Source organism: Vanellus vanellus (assembly GCF_965231255.1).
Source record: "Vanellus vanellus genome assembly, chromosome: 5".
NCBI lineage: Eukaryota > Metazoa > Chordata > Aves > Charadriiformes > Charadriidae > Vanellus > Vanellus vanellus.
This window is the reverse complement of record NC_138910.1, coordinates 68,732,417-68,749,706: the sequence shown is the minus strand read 5'-3', so window position 1 is coordinate 68,749,706 and position 17,290 is coordinate 68,732,417. Positions and strand designations below refer to the sequence as shown.

At 37.4% G+C, this 17,290-nt stretch overlaps 1 protein-coding gene across 1 annotated transcript in view; it reads right to left on the bottom strand.

The window, feature by feature from the left end:
• Window positions 1–2,853: 2,853 nt before the first annotated feature.
• The window catches only part of ZZZ3 (zinc finger ZZ-type containing 3), a 60,221-nt gene continuing 45,784 nt past the window's right edge, over window positions 2,854–17,290 (bottom strand). Inside the window, exons 10-13 of the mRNA XM_082483784.1 lie at window positions 11,089–11,241; window positions 7,457–7,591; window positions 4,688–4,788; window positions 2,854–4,325 (exon numbers count right to left, since the gene is read on the bottom strand). Of these exons, the coding sequence (XP_082339910.1) occupies window positions 4,181–4,325; window positions 4,688–4,788; window positions 7,457–7,591; window positions 11,089–11,241 (534 nt within the window). The 3' untranslated portion in view covers window positions 2,854–4,180. The remainder of the gene's footprint in view (window positions 4,326–4,687; window positions 4,789–7,456; window positions 7,592–11,088; window positions 11,242–17,290) is intronic.

The following is a 17,290-nucleotide window of genomic DNA, read 5'->3' as shown; positions in this document are numbered from 1 at the left end:
TGTTTGCTCTTCACGGGTTAAAAGCAGCATGGTGAACAGCAGCTCTGGTTTGTACTCTGTGATCTCGTACATTTGATTGGAAGTCAGACTCAGTGCCTGACCAGCAGCGAGCTCTTCAACCACATCATTCACCATTTCGCATATTAACTTTAAGGTTGCTGCACCAAGTTTCCCGTTGGTTATTTTCTTTAAATTAACAGTATTAATTTTTGCGGTATCACTTAGCTTGTTCTTGGGTTTTAGTGACCAAAATCTATTCTCTGTTACATGCAGCTGTAAGACAGCTGGAATTAGTCAAGCTAGAAATTAAAATAAACTTTTCACGTGTCCCCAGAACACTATTACAACAAGAAGCAGAAAAATTAATCGAAGATACAGTGGGATATTGTGGAAGTCTGTCGATCCATTACGGTGGAGCAGATACCGTTTCTGACACAGCCTTGTCTTCTGCTGGGAATTGTACAGTATTATGTATGACGACTTCCCAGTTTTGTGAGCTGAGGTGAAAATAATGATTGTCTTGTATAGTTCAGTTTTACTATATTAATTAATGTCTACATTTAAAGTTGACTATAAGACAGTATGTATGAAGATGTCTTTAAATCATACCTCGGAAGTATTTCAAATGCAAAATTCAGATCATCATTTGTCTCATACTGGCATTGCCAAAAGTTGGGGGGAACGGGGGGGGGGGTGAAGAAGAAGAAGGAAAAAAAAAAGGAAAATGTCAGGGACTATTTGATTCCTATTGCTTGCATCTTTAGTAAGCCATTTCTATCTGTCAGATCTGCAAAAAAGTAGAAGATATACCATATTTCCATTAGGTTAACCAAAATATTGTGGAGTTTCTTTGGTATTCCGATAGCTAAATAAAAGCTTGTTTGACATTCCTGTAAAGTAATTGCATCCTCTTGCTGGAACTACTGGATGAATTAACAGTTGAAGTGGGTTGCATGATTGCTCTTACTGTCAAAGTTGTACTTTATGCGGCAGATTTGTATTTTTAAAGTTACCTTTCTTGTAATGAAGACATAATACAAATAAAACATGTACAAAATGAGGAGTAATGATTTCTGTTACAGATATGTGGGTTTAATCCTTTTAAAGCACAGTACATGACTTGAAAACATAGCTCAAATCAGCATGCTTACAGAGTACGTCCTTTTTCCACTCAGGGTAGATTCTTCCGTTTTCTTTTTCTTCCTTGTCGTTTGCCCTGTAAATGCTAATTCAATTATTTTTTAAGGGACTGTTTTAGATATGTTCTTATCCTTCATATGCTGGATGTTCCTTCTTTCCTGGGTCCCTTCATAGCCTACATTTTACCTCTGATGCTCTAGGAAGTGCTTCTCCAGCTCCAGACCAGTGCCATTAAGTGACCGGTAACATCTGCAGTACAACAGGTTTAAGCGAGAGATTTTGATAATGCATCAGCTTGAGAAGGCAGGTGTTTCTAAACAGCCTTGAAGCACTAGCAGCTGTCTGGTGTAGGATTTAAAAAAAAAAGAAAAAAAGAGTTAAAATATTTTGGAGTTACCATGAATTTGCAAATTCACCTTGGTAGGTTTTCTGGAGTATTTTTTATTAGTTCTAATTACAATATAAGTTAAAAAGTGTGGAGCATCATTCTTGCGCGGGATGGGAACAAAGGCAACAATCAGCTGCTAATTTTCCTTTAAAAAAAAATAATAAATCAAGTTACAAAAATTATTTAACATACAGTTTCAGTTTAATTTTTCTTTCTGCTTCTTCTGGTCTTTTCTGTGGAACAAAGCAAAAAAAATTCCCATGCTTGATTGGGTGTATGTGCATTAGATATCTATTTGCATATGTTCATAATGTATGCAAGAGAAATAGCTGTATATGCATGCATATGGAAATATAAATATTTATACATATTTAATAAAAAGAGGACTTATCCAAGAGACGACTTTCTTGGGTGATTCAGACTTGAGATTCTCCTTCTGCTTCCAATCCCATTCAAATTACACCAGGGCTTTTTGTTCTTCCCAAGCTATCCTAAACTGATGAGTGAATATTTGCATTTAATCATATTTTCGCTAATGTACCTTCATTATTTTCTTCCAGTAATTTTTTCAGGATATCAACAGAAAGCAAAGATTTCCACAGATTCTCTCCCTGGTAATACCCCTTCACCAACTCCAGCTTCCTAGAAACAGCCCGAATGATGTGGCAAGCGCATTTTTTATTGTATTAGAGAGCCTCTCAGAGCAGTATCTTTTCCAATTAAAAATTAAAATACATCGTGTGATTTTTTGTATTTTCTTAAGGTTTATTAAATTTAGCTAAGTATACTAGATACGTGAGATATGTTTACATACGATACTTGCTCAGTGTTTTAGTAACTGTACTGTATTACTTTCTAAATAGATTGAATGCTTAAAATTATTTTTTTCTGAAGCAAAAAACAACTACACCTGAATTTATTGCAAAACTTAATACCGATCAGTTTATAATTAAAGTTGTTAGGTGCAGCCAGCCAATTATCGTTCTTATTGCCATCTTTTTAAGTGATCTAAGTTTCTTTTCTAGCTAATTACTCTGAGTATTCAAGTTTCAAAGCAACTGGAAGTCTATTACAGGTATAAAATAATCACGTGTTTCTGAATCACAAGCTATACATTTCAGTAGAAAATATATTAACTAAAATATGTCACAGTAATTACAAAGCTTCTCAGACAATGGTATACAGTGTACCAGGGCTACTAAAAGCTGAATTTTCTGCAATCTGCAAAGGAGCAGTCTGTGATTAAGATATGAGAAAAGTAAAATGCTAAAGGCGAAGCGGATTTTAGTAGGCGCAGAGCACCATCAGTTCCCATTGAATGAACAGCAGAGGAAGGCGCTGGGCATCTTGCAGGTCTGCATAGTGAGTATTTGTATGACGTATGAAAATGTCCTTTTAATGTTTTCCATCTTGATTAAAAAGTCAGAACTACACAGAAAGGAAGTCACAGCAAGCATTCTATATATAAACAGACTGTATCCACATAGTTTATTTCTCACAGTTCTCCTGACAATTGAACATTATTAAGAACATACTGTATACACAGATAAGAAGAAACATACAAAATGTTTTAAATGATGCACAACAAAATCCAGCAGTATAAAAGAATGCATGTGAACCCTTGCTCACTGCTCAGGCTAAATTTAATCACTGTTTAAATAGTAATAAAAATACAATCTTTCATGGATCTTGTGCAGACTACAAAAGAGGAAAAATTATTACCATATATATGATTTATATTAGGCAGTTTTCTTTGATGAGTTGCACTAACAACTCCAAATACAGAGGCAGAAGGCTGTGTATTTTATTTTAAAGGAGTTAATGTTGAGTATTAGAGACTTTACACAGTTACTACCACTGGCACTTTTCACCATATTTTGTACACATCACATGATCATCTTATATAACATTACATTTAAAAAATATATCTGAGTGACAATTTTATAACATTCACACACCATGAGCTGGTTAAGGAAGCAATGCCACAGTTGCCCCCTGTAGTGCTTCACTGTTGGTAAATAGAGTTCATCGTGGTTTAAAAAAAAAAAAAAATTAAAAAAATTGAAAGTCAATGTGATTAAGCAGCTCCGATTTAATAAAGGCCTGTAACCAACCATCGCTGAGACAGTGAGTATTTTTTAGAGTACATCCTAGAAGCAAACACTGTCATTGGTTAAAACCTTGCCTAAAGAAGTCAGTTACTGTGCTGAAAACTATTTCACAACAAAACTGCAAGCTACTAAACTGTTTTTTATATAAATACTTCATCTCCTCTGGATCTCATTATAACCAAGTTCTTCAAAGCCTTTGGAATTTACTCTATCTTTAATGTGTGCTCTCATTTCTGGCTCACCCTTTTGTATGTTTTTCTTTTGTGTTTAGATTCACCACCTACAAATGACTAATGTGGTGAAAGAAAAGTCTCCCAGTGAAACCTTCTGCACACTAGGAATGTTCAGCTGCTGTTCAGTGATCTAGAACCATGACAGCTCAAAGCTGTAGTTTGACAAGTACACCCAGGAAGCTGTCATGCTGTGAGCGACATTTCAGGGAAAGCAGAGTCTTTCCAAAATGTGCACAGAATTAACAATGGTGCCATTGTTATTTTTCAAAGAGGATAGTAAGCCCAAGATGGTAGATCTGCTTCCCATGTCATCTATTTGCTGGAAAGTAGTTTGGGTCAAGATAATTGTAACTGGTGCCCTGGGACATGCAGTAGTCTCTGTCTAAAAATGTCTCTGCTCTGTAAATAGGTTCTAACTGATGATCTTCCTTATGAATCTCTGTTTCATGCAGACTGCAAGGGAAAGAAAAAGATAACAGTTTAAAAGTCAAATATTTTCCTTATCTTTCACTTTCAGAAACAGTGATCATAGTAACAGATTCATACCAAATTCGATGCAATTAATTCGTAAAGTATAATCTTCCCCGCTATTTAACAGTACCAAACCCATCTGTCCACTGTATTAAGAAAAAAATATTATACACCCGGAACATGCTTACAAAATATAACTCCCACACATATAGTATCTTCCACTTCACCCAACACAGGAGATGCATCCTATGCTGAAGCGAAGGTTTCCAACGTACGCAGCAATTAAGCCACGTACAGAGATTCAAGCCAATTACAAATAACAAGTAGAAGCGTACGCTGCTCACCAGTCAGAACAAGAATCGCAGAAATCCAAGGACATTTCTTGAGGGCAGTCTTGGCAGTGCCACCGAACACCCTGGATAGGTTCAATTCCGCAGTTATCACACTGGGAAGCAGATGGAAGAGCATTGAAAAAACAGCAACTGTAATCACGTACATTAGTAACAGTACACACCAATAGACCACGTGGAAAGGCATGTACATAGATCTATTACTACTAGCCCACACAGCTGAATTCTTCTCATCACAGACCACAATGTATTCATGGATAAAGAAGTCCTCATACTGTAGGAGAGGCCCTCCAGAGCCCTGAGGATTGAGCAATCTTTCTCTCATTTTGCCTCCCACTCCCCAAATGCTCCATGTTGACATTACCCTCCTGCTCAACAAAAGCAGACCTAGTCCCGCCCGCAGTCACTGCTTATCCTCACACGGCTGTAAGAACTGCTGTGACACGATACATAAACGCGATGTTTCTATAGCTTAAGTCCAACCATGTGAAATGTTTAAGTATAGATTCACTTTCCACGGCAGAAGAAAGCAGTGAGACTAGACCAGTAGAGGTTGTTGATGGGCTGCAGATCAGGACACGACAGGTCAGACCGATTCACTTTCAAACTCGCGTTATAGGTGGGCAGGAACGAAAAGCCAGGTGGCTGGGAAGGACATGGGGCAACGTACTCAGGGAAGGGAACACAAGTCTACAACTAAAGCTGAGCAAGAAGACAAGAACTAATCCCCTGAGAAAAATCAGGAATAACACAACTGCAGCGAAGTGCAAGAAGAGCGTGGCATAAAGAGGAGGAAACAAAATACAAACAAAACATCTAGACCGGATGAAAAATTCACCGTGGTAGAGAAGAGGGGCAGAAATGCAAAGATATTTGATAGAAAAAGGACACATGGAAAATGCAACGTGGAGGCAAGAAGAACTTTTCAAAAATCTAAACTTTGAAGAGTGCTGCAGAGACAGGATGGAAAAGGAAAAAGAAATGTGGGAAACAAGCCTGTGCTCCCACAGCTCATCCTCCTTCAGAAACGGAAGTTCTCTCACAGCATCTGTGAAACCTACTCACAGAGCGGCTCGTTCCCGGCCACAACTAATCCACTCAGGGTTACAAACACTTTACACCTTACAGATTTGTCACAGCTGTATCCCCTCCTTCCACGGAGGCCTTTCAGAGTTTGAGGGCTGATAATACGGAGGGACTAAGCATACTCGGAGATGTTCTCTGAAAATATCCAGTTCAGTATAATGCTAAATACTTTAAAAAAATAAAAAATAAAAATTGGTTCCCGTTATCTCGATTTGAGAACCAAAACAGTGGAAGCCCTTGACCTTAATTTCTGTGCTCCAGCTTCCCTCTCTTTCCCCCGTGAAACAAAACTAATTCCATGCCTCTCGCTTCTTAAGAAAAAAAAAGTATTTGCAAAGTGCTCTGATATTACGGCAATGAAAGCCATAAAAAGCCCACGAGGAACTCAGTAATTCAATATTCAAAGTGGAGTTTGAATAATGTGTAGTAAATGAGGCTGAAGGCCATGCAGAACCAAAAGTGTTCTGAATGACTGCTTATTAGCTGAGCTGCGTCCAGCCCGTGCAGAGTGAGGCAGCACTCCTGAGGGAAAATAGTATATAATTATGTAATTTCAGAGCTTACTATAATGCATAATAAAATCACATTCACATTGCAAAGAAACTTTCAAACTTTGAATGCTTGACACTGCATAATGCCAATTTACTTTTCAGAGTAATTTTATGTAGAAAAAGCAACTAGTTTGTTACCTAGAAGTCTGGTCTGCCTGATCAAAGTTTTGAATTTTGCGGAAGAAAACGCTAACTTAAAAAAAACAAAAACAAACTCCAAAACCCCCAAACCAAACACATCCTGCTAACTTTAAAAAAAAAAGAAGAAAAGAAAAAAAGGCAAAAATAAAAAGCATCTTGGTAGTCTAACACCGTGATTAAGTCTGTCAGCGTCAACTAATGAGGCTGTCTTAATTTTCCAGTCATTTTGAATTGTAAACTGATTATCTTTGCATTCTTATATAAATGGGTATTAGAAAATAAATCTAGCTGCATAACACTAAACAAGGTGAAGAAACTGTTCCAACATAGCAACCAGTTACACAGAAAATCCCTTGCAAACCAGACAACATAATTTAGGGACTGCCCTTTCTTTCATGTCGCCCCTTAATGGTCGATACTGGGACAACACATTAGTTTAACAATGTTTATTTTCCTAATTTCACATAACTACTGTTTCCTGTCCTTCTTTCAACTTCTGCAAGTTATTACTTGAAAGGATTAGGAAGTTGCTACAAAGCAAAAAAAGTATTAATCTATTACTGTTCTCATTAAAAATCTTTGTCCCTTCTTTGGCCTCAGGTGGAGGCAAAATGACTCCAAATTCATAATCAGAGAATCATCATCAAGGAACCATTGTCAAAACAGAGAGTGTGCTGTCAAATGGAATTCTATAATGATTTAACCTGGCTCTAGAACTGTATTTTCAAAATACGAATGAGGAAAAGACAGTACACTTACTAATTTTCATACAATATCAATATTCAGTGAAACCTGAGCTATCGGAAAGAGTGAATTACTTACCTTGTTTTTATTAAAGAAAATGAAAGAAAGCAGACACAGTGAACAAGAACTAAGGAACCAAACTCGCTATGTTAAACAAAGCCTTTTTAGGAAATCCAAACCGTGTTATCTTTGAAAACTTCTACAATCCACTGAGTAACAGCAGAACATCTCTTCAACTCACCTTGAATCCCACGTGCTGCACAAATCCACTTTCTGCATGCATCTGCTGGAGTTTCTGTTTCTTCAATTTTTTAAACTCTAACAGTTCTTTGTATTCAGGTAACTCTCGATATGTTATTGGAATACTCTCTTCATCCTGTTCATGGTTAAAAATAAATGAGAAACATTCTTTACTTTAGGAATAATATAGGAACTAGTAAGACATATATTCCATAAATCACTATGTATGATTAATTACCTTTGAGAAAATGCTGGCAATATATTCTAAGAAATATACCGGGAAATTATTTTAAAAAACACGGCACAAAACAGTGCATACCACTAACTTACATTTTATTTTGTGTTACTTATACTTTATTATTTGCATTAACACAAAAAAATCATTATCCTACAAACAAGTTTCTTCTGGTGAAGAGCTCAGCTCTAATATAAAGGAGAGCGAAGTGCCTAACTTTAATTCCTGTTCTTTTTCGCATCTTAGATGCCAAACTTCAATTTGCATATAATGCACTTGTCCATACATTGTGGACAAAATGGCAGCTGCAGTAGAAGACAGCTTTTGTTTAAGCCAAAGCTAGGTTATTTTAGTTTTAAATATGTGGCAACAGATGAGAGAACTGAAGTGAGAACTGAAATTTCAAGTCAGTTTTATCAAGTTAATTGATCTTACTCTTTACTATTCTGTGGAATGGTATGGAATAACGCTGTTTCTAAGGATAGTTATAATCACTGTTCTGAAGTATTTTCAAAAACTTTTTACAGTTTTACGGAGTTTTGGGCAAACTCAGATTTTTAAAAGACACACAAATGAAGATAGTACCAAGCTTCCATTGCATGTATTTTTTATTTGAAGACAGTCAATCTTAACAGTACTAACTTCTCACCTTTACCTGTAAGAATAAAAAGTGATGAGAAGCATCATTGCATGACTGGAAGAGTTGAAGTTTGAAAGTTATCCAACTCCTTCACCCCTTTACTTCATGCTGCCTCTTAACAGCTTAAGAAAAGAGATTGCTATTTTCCCTAAACTATGAAAAAGTTTGTCTCCCCGGCATAGGACTTCGCCAGAGATTTATAACAAATGGTTCTCTCTGTTTAAAGAAACACACCATTTCTATGCTGTCTCATCCAAATTTTCTTCAACAAAGGTTGAGGACCTCTAAGTTATGAGAAGACAGCAGCTCTCATTCTAATTCAGATACCCGTTTCAAGATGGCTATTTAATTGTAGCAGCTGTACTTGGTAGATGTCAGCTGTTTTCAACGATGACAAGTCTTTATTGATGTAGAGCAGTTTTCAGATCCTATACTCAGGAACGTTCAGCTATGGAAAACAACTACAAGATATTGTAGTTATCAAAATTCCTCTAATGTAGCCTACACACATAATTTCAACTTCTTTTTAGGAATCCATGAAGATTAAAGAATCTGTATTATTTAGTAATTTTATTAAAGGAAGTGAGAGAAAGAGGCTTGTTCTTTAGTGTTAAATTTCTAAAGGCCTTATCAATTACCTAATTGTAATTATGAACCTATATAAAGGACTATATTGCAAATGTTCAGAAAAATCAAGGTTAAATGACATGATTACATTGTGTGGTGATAAGCTACATTCCCCGAATATAAAACAGGGATTCACCTTCCATGCAAATCTCAAAAGTTATTTTTCTGAGAAAAACTGCCTGGCACAAAATAACTGTATATTGAATAAACTATGCCGTAATAGCTCCCTGTGTGGACACCTCATTCTGGAAAAGTAAGCAGTTGTATTCTAGAATAATTCGACTCCGCACAAAATGAAGTAATCTTAACTCAAAAGCAAATTCACTTGGTTGGGAATAGAGAGTCTTCACTCGAGAATAACTCATTTACACTAAAACCATTTTTCAGGAATGCTTATGCCACTCGAGCTGGTAATATCCAGGCTACATCTTTTGTCTTTACAGGGAAACAGCACTGGGTACTCCCACTGTAAAGAACTCAAAGAAAACCTGTCGTATAGTTTTCTTGCTCCACTGAATCTCTTCTCCACCATGCTGATGCAAAGTATTTTACCCCAAGACAGTGACTGTCACTAAGAGACCTGACTTAACATTAGAACAGAAGCCTGTACGTTCATTTTGAATATAGTTCATGACCTCCTTTTTCTTCCAAATTACTTCCATTTTACACTGATAACGGGGATCTTTCTGGCAACTGAGCTCACCTGTGTCTTTCTACATTACTGCAAGCCAGAAATATATCCATCTGGAAATGCTGCACTAGTGAAGAAAGAAAAGATTAAGCCAAATTTAAAAAAAAAAAAAAAAAAAAAAAAAAAGCCACAAGTCCACCATCATCACTGCAAAAAAGGAAACCAGCAACTTCTGCCCAAATTAAAATAAATCCCAGTTAATTTAGGGTGCCTATATTTATTAGAGATAGGACACCACAGCAAAACCAAAATGTTTTAGGAAAATATTCAGAACAATTAGAAAATATGTATTTAAAAACAATACAGAATGAAAGAATGCTTGCTCAAAAACAGTTCCATTGAGATAAATCATAGTTATCTACATCTCTTCTAATATGCATTTTTCTTTCCAGGCCTTTTAAGGTTCCTATTAGAATATGCAAAGTTATCAGGAATGTCTGTAGATGAACCAAAAGACCATCAGAGAGAGAATACGGAACATGAGTGAAGGTGGGATTTAACACTGAGTAACAGATGAGCAAATTTAATAATTTAAGTAAGATTATGCAGTGCATGTAAAAAAGTCAATAAAGAAAATGAATGGACTTATACTGGGTGGTCTTAATACTTCTGTTATGCAACAAGCTTTTCACACAAAAGATGTCACAAAGCTCACAACAAAAAAAAAAAAATTGAAAAAAAAAAAAAAAAATTAACAAGTCAGGTTCTTCAGTGTAAGTGCAGTAAAGCCACAGTGATTCACACCAGCTGTGAATCGTCCCCAGCATCCTAGTGGTAGGATATAGTCCTGCTATATAGAAGTGGGTAAGACATATGTTTCAATTCTTGTAGTATTATTGCATGTGATAAATTAGGAAAGTGGAACACTACATGATGTAATAATACATTGGGTTAGGATGTCTACTAGAATTTGCCTCTAAAAACAAATACATTTGCTGGTTGATGACTCAGTCTGTTAGTTCACGCTTTGTAGCGGATTTAAAAAAAACCCACATAAGTAATTCAGCCAGTGAAGGAAGACAAAAAGCAGTGATGCCAACAGCATTCAAATTTTACCAGGGCTCTCTGTAACTTTTCTAATACAACACATCTTTAACCAGAATCATAACTATTTAGTTTATATTCTTTTCAAACTGATCTCATGTCAGATCACTTTTTGAAAATATACAACTAGAACTTTTTAGACCTCTTTCAGGACAAAACTGTTCATTACTACTTTTACCTACTTCCTTTCTGAATTAGTCTAAATTTTCTGTAATTACGGGTCTTTATATTAATGATGCGTTTATAATTCAAAATGGCTCATGAATCTTACCACAATTTAGTACTCACTTGATGATATTTATTTTATGGCAAGGATGCTTAACACTCATACTATTCAGTAAAGAAAGTTAAAATGACAGTAAGCAAGACATTCTTTGAGTGATTTAGATGACATACCGACACTTCCTCTTCTGCTGCAGTATCCATATGGCTGTGAAAACTGGATCTGTCATCATCTTCATCCATATAAACTGGAGGTTCGTGAGATGTCATGAAAGTTGAAGGTTTGAAAAGATGTTTATTTAAAGGATGCTGCCGTCTACTTGATGACTACAGTGAAAAAATGATATATTTTTAAAAACATTCTTTGGTTATTATTTAAGTAATCCTCATCGATAAAACCTTGCCAGAAATTTGCTCTTTTGCACTATACAGTCAATCGCCTTTCCAATTATTTTCAGTTAAACCTCTCTATCAGAGCCTCATACAGCTGGAGTTGTTCTCCCTCATAACAAGTGAAATTAGATGAACAGTGCAACACTTCTTTGGGAAGAACCCAGTAAGAAAGAGCCCTTGCCATAGAAACCCTACCAGCTAAGCAAATGAGATGGACAACAACAGAAAAACAGAAAAGAAAGCTGCTACAATTTTGAAGACCAAGGACCGAAGTGCAAAGATATTAAAAGACTTCCAAGAGTCGTGAATGGTGTGAATGCAGGACTAAACAAAGAAGTCGTTTTACACAGGTCCAAGACCCGAGAGACCCATCCATGCTTGACACTTATCATCAACTTGAATTAATTTGTGCCTTAGATAATCTAAGTCTAGGCTAATTGTCCAGATTTCTTTCCTAGTCTAGGGAGAGAAAAGGCAATTCATTCCACCATAAAAGAGGTTTCTAGGAGTTAGAAAGAATTGCTCTCTGAAGGTTCTTTTTCATTGCCACTGACTGGAAAAGGAACCTAAAAAATGTTAGATGAGATAAATTACTCCATTAGCGTATATCTAAAACCTTTCGACTTTAATGCTGTCTGAAGGTGTAGAATGCATGGCAGTTTTAAAATAGATTACTTAAAGGCACTCAGCCCCTATTACTTATTCCCCATGGAAGAATATTAAATAACAAAAAAAGAATAATTCAGGGTGAATGAAACTGACTCAACTTTTTACTTAGCTACTTTCCAGACCAGCATTTTGACATCTTAAATGTCAAATCTTACATTCCTCAATTTAAAGAAAACAGTGTGAATCAAAATCCAGAAGTATGAAAAGTGCTTTTTTTAATAATTGTGAAAGAGAAGATTGTCTTACACTGTGTCTGGCTTCTGTCATACAGATAAAGCATAAGGAATTTTTGCAATAGTTAATACTTTCCCTTTTTATGCAAGACTTCTTATCCCAAAGGTTCCTAAATCAGCTACAAACCTGTAATACTATAATACAACCATTTACCTCTAAAGATGGATTCAACGTCTAAAGAGGGATCTAGCATTATTTTACAGTTGTGCAGAAGTAAAAAATTAAAGGCAAAAATCACACAAATTGTCTTAGATGGAATGAAGCTACGCAGACAGAACTATAATAAGGAATTGAGACTAGCGCCATTCGCTCTTAAGGGAAGAGATGAAGTCTGTAGTAATGACTGGAAGCTGGCACCTCAGATCTGAAGAACTACAGTGCATAGAATAAAACCAAACATTTTGTTTAAAGACTAACGTACTATCCATGGTGTTGAATTTTTCCACGTTCTGCCTTATGATCCTGGACTTCCTGTGTTTTGCCGCTTTTCCGGTTTCCTTTAAGATTTCAACACACACCCCCCCCCCAATACTTCCATTTATAAGCTTAGATGGTATTTCAGCTTGAGCTGATACAGTGATTTTAACATTCTGCTAATAGAAAACAGATCTAGATGTGGAAGTCAAGAAAGGAAAACTGTGTCTATGCTTAAATAGTAGCACTGTTACGCATACAGTTATGACCCAGGAATTTAACTGAGGATTTGAATTCTCTTTTTAACATGATCCTACTTCTGGTGAAGAATGAACTAAAATACTACATAAAAGCAGACAGTTGTAAAATCATTTTTCCTGTGGGAAATGTATCTTCTGGATTAAGTTTAAGAGCAGGTGCACTAATGATATTATATAAGCATTAAATTGAAAATGATAAGCCATAATTGAAGAACTGAATACTCGAGTCCTAAATCTCTGACTCAGTTTTATTTTCACCAGTAGCAGCTGATCGTTATACAGGAAAATAAATTGATGCATCCTGTTTAATTTCCTGTATCACTTATCAGAAGAGACATTATGCCATATGAGGAGATATACACAGTAACTTCAACAAGATGATCAGGAACTGAACAGGCTTCTCACCTCCCCAGTAACCATTTTAAAAAAGCATTTGAGGCAATACCCATGGAGAAACACAAGTACCTTCTTGCGAAGCATCCCTTTTGACACAACTATTTACATTAAATATATCTATGGTTTTTATTCTCCCATAGATCAGTGCTTTAAGTATCAGCATCCAATTTTCATACTTATATTACTGGCAATAAAGCAGATACCACAGTTTACCGTGTATGTGCATACTCAGTATCAAAATAAGGATGAGCACAGCGTAAGCACGACCCAGGCTTCCAACACCCTGCGCATTTCCTTTCTGCCACACTATGTTATCTCCATTGGAGACTTGGGAATAACTACAGCCTGGTACAGTGCTGTCAATCTGTGCTCTAAGTAGACAGCTATATTAGCAGACTGAGAGCTCAATTCCCCCACATACGCAATTTGTTTGATCTTTTCGTCTGCTGTATTTCTTACGTGGGATACAAATATAAAATGGCAACGCTACCTTAATATCAAACCAGGGCACAATGACCTTACTCTTACGACTTGGTAACAAGGATATGAATCATAGTGCGAAAACAGACCTAAGTATTAGATTTGTTCTACATGTAAGTTTAAGAAAAATCTGTAGGATGGTAGCATTACCATTGTAGTACGAGAATGTTAAAAAATTTATAAAACATATGTTTCACTCTTGGTTTTGCTGTGTTTGCACGCACATCAGAGGGGTTAAAGAACTTTATGGATCGCTGTTCAAATTAGTGAAAAATATGGTTAAAATGTCACACATGTACTGATTAAATGTTCCCACTATTTATCAAATTACAGTGATCTGCTGCCTGGCAGCACTGCTCACATTCTGTAATAACAGTCTTTCCAAATAAAACTAAGAGGAAAGAAGAAGAGAAATGTGACTACAGTCACATGGTAAGGTGGCATAAAGAACTCAAAGAATTATAATTTTCAAATATAAATTTTCAACCTCTTTTGGAATTAGCCCCCAAATATGGTAAACTTTACAAGTAACTTAGAGTTCTAACAGACAAATCTCACCACAGTATTTAAGGCACCAATGTTTCCAGCTTTTTTTGGTTCTTCTGCCAGAGAGCACTTCTCCAATAGACAAGGCGTCATGCCTGCACCTTTCCTCCCTCTGTTTATAGAGCATTACCATAATGGATGGCAAACTGGAAAGCCTCTGATGCGAGCAGTCATTGTTTGCAGTAACTTCAGAGAATACTAGGAGACAACTGGGGGGGTGTAACATCTTAAATCAATAGAGATGAGCTGTGGTAGATCTTTCTATCAGGCTCCTCCGGCAGTAACTTTTATCCCCAACCTTTCACAGGACTAAATCCGCAAATTTGCCCTTTTGCAGAATCAATGTAAGGTTTACTCTATTCTTAATCAGAAAACATCACAGACACATGGATGCAAAACAGTAATGTCACTCTGCAAAATGCCATTGTAACAGGTTTTAAAGAACTTCTGTAAATACAATGGTAACCCAAAAAAACCCAACAAACCAAACCCCCACAAAATCTGAGACTGCCTTCTTCAAATGTCTAGGGTCCTCATTAGTACCCAAGAATACTACATTATTTATATCAAAATATGTCTGCACAAAAATCTAGAGTCTTTTCTTTTGCAGACTAAGAAAGTTTCTCAGGACCATATTCTTTTCTCATCCATTCCAAGATCAAACGCCTCTCGGTCAAGATCAGAGTGGTCATCTCCAAGAGGGATCTTACAGTAGGCCTCTGCTACTGACATCCAAACCAAGACAATGAGGCCAACAAAGCAATACTTGGGTCACTTAAGCAAGCTTCGGGTCAACAGAACGTGGTTCTTATGAGTGACTTCAACCACCCAGACATTTGTTCGAAGAACAATACAGCAGCTCACATGTCATCCATCAAGTTCCTGGAATGCGTAGAGGACTGGTTCCTCATACAGATGTTAGATGTGCCAATAGGAACGAGGCACTGCTGGACTTGCTACACACAAACCAAGTGATAGCCTTGGCTGCAGGGATCACAATATTGTGGAGTCTGGGATCCTGCTGAGCATGCTGAAGGTTAGTACAAAGGTTTTAGATTTTAGAAAAGCAAACTTCAGCTCACTCAGAGCTCAGTGGGGAGGGATTCTGTGGGAGGCTTCCATGGAGGATACAGGAGTTAGCAAGTGCTGGGAGTTTTTCAAGAACACTCTCCTGGAAGCACAAAAACAGTTCACCCACTTTAAAGGTAAGAGAAGCAGGTGGAGCAAGAGATTCCCTTGGCTTAATTGTGAGCTTCTGAGTCTGCTCAAAACCAAAAGAAAAGTGTACCAAAGATGAAAAAGCAGACAGATACCCATTGAGAACTACAAGGGCATTGCCAGGGCGTGCAGAGATGCAGTTATAAAAGCAAAAGCTCAGCTCGAATTGAAATTGGCCAGAGATATCAAAAAACTAGAAGAAAGGGTTCTTCAGGTACAGAAGGAAAATACTGGCCTGCTGTCACACAGGAGAGGTGAACTAGTGACCAACAACACTGAAAAGGCAGAGGTTCTCAATGCTTTCTTCACCTCTGTCTCTACCAGCATTGTTGGGGCCTTGGGAACAAAAATTCAGGTTGATGCAAACACAGACCCATGGTCAGTGATGGATGAGTTGGTATGCAAAGTATTACAGGAGCTTGACCCCTACAAATCGATGGGCCCTGATGCTATCCACCTGAGGGTGTTAAGAGAGCTGGCTGATGTCATTGCAAAGCTGCTCTCCATAATCTTTGAGAAGTCACGGACACCGGGAGATGTTCCAGAAGACTGGAATAATGCTAATGTCACCCCCATCTAAAAGAAGGGCTTAAAGGAGGAAGGTGGTGGTAAATAGCTCTTTCTCAAACTGTTACAAGTGGGGTCCCCCAAGGATCGATATTGGTCCCAATGCTGTTTGATATCTTCATAAGTGATCTGGATGATGTGATGAAGTGTACCTGATGAAGTTTGCTGATGATACCAAACTGACTGGGGAGTGGACACTTTGGAAGGGAGAGTCACCCTGCAGGAAGACCTGGATAGGCTGGAAGAGTGGGCGAACAAGAACCTTATGAAGTTCAACAAGGGCAAGCATAAGGTCTTGCACCTGGGAAATCGTAATCCAGGAGTGCAGCACAGACTGGAATCTAACTGGCTGGGGAACAGCTCTGTGGAAAGGGACCTGGGTGCCCTGGTGGACAACAAGCTCAATATGAGTGAACCACTGCGTGCTTCTGCAGCAAAGCAAGCCAACAGGATGCTCGGTTGCATCAACAAGGGCATCATCAGCAGAGATAAAAAGTCATTATCCTACTCTACTCAGTGCTTGTCAGGCTACACGTGGAATATTGTGTTCACTTTTGGTCCCTGCTATACAAAAAAGATGTGGACAGGCTGGAAAGGGTCCAGAAAAGGGCCACGAAGATGATCAAATGATTAGGAAGACTGCCACACGAGGAAACGCTGAGAGAACTGCATTTGTTCAGCCGTGAGAAAAGAAGGCTTAGGGGAGACCTTATGACTATGTTCCAGTATTTAATGGGTGGCTACAGAGAAGATGGAGACTCCCCTTTTTACAAGGAGTCATATGGAAATGACAAGGGGTAACGGGTACAAGTTACTCCTGAGGAGATTTTGATTGGACATGAGGAAAATTTTTCACAATGAGAACAATCATCCATTGAAATAATCTCCCCAGGGAAGTGGTGGATTCCTCAACATTGAACAGTTTTAAGATTCAGCTGGACAGGATGCTGGGCCATCTTGTCTAGACTGTGCTTTTGCCAAGAAAGTTTGGACCAGATGATCCTTGACATCCCTTCCAACCTGGTATTCTATGATTCTCTGATCAGGAAAAGCAACAGTCTATAATAGTCATTTATATGACCATTCTATTTTAACAGTCATGTATGGTGCAAATCAAAATAAGACATGACATTTCAGCCTTAAGCCTATGGTTGTGATAGTTCAGTATGCTCAGTTATACATAATTTTCTTTGGTTTTG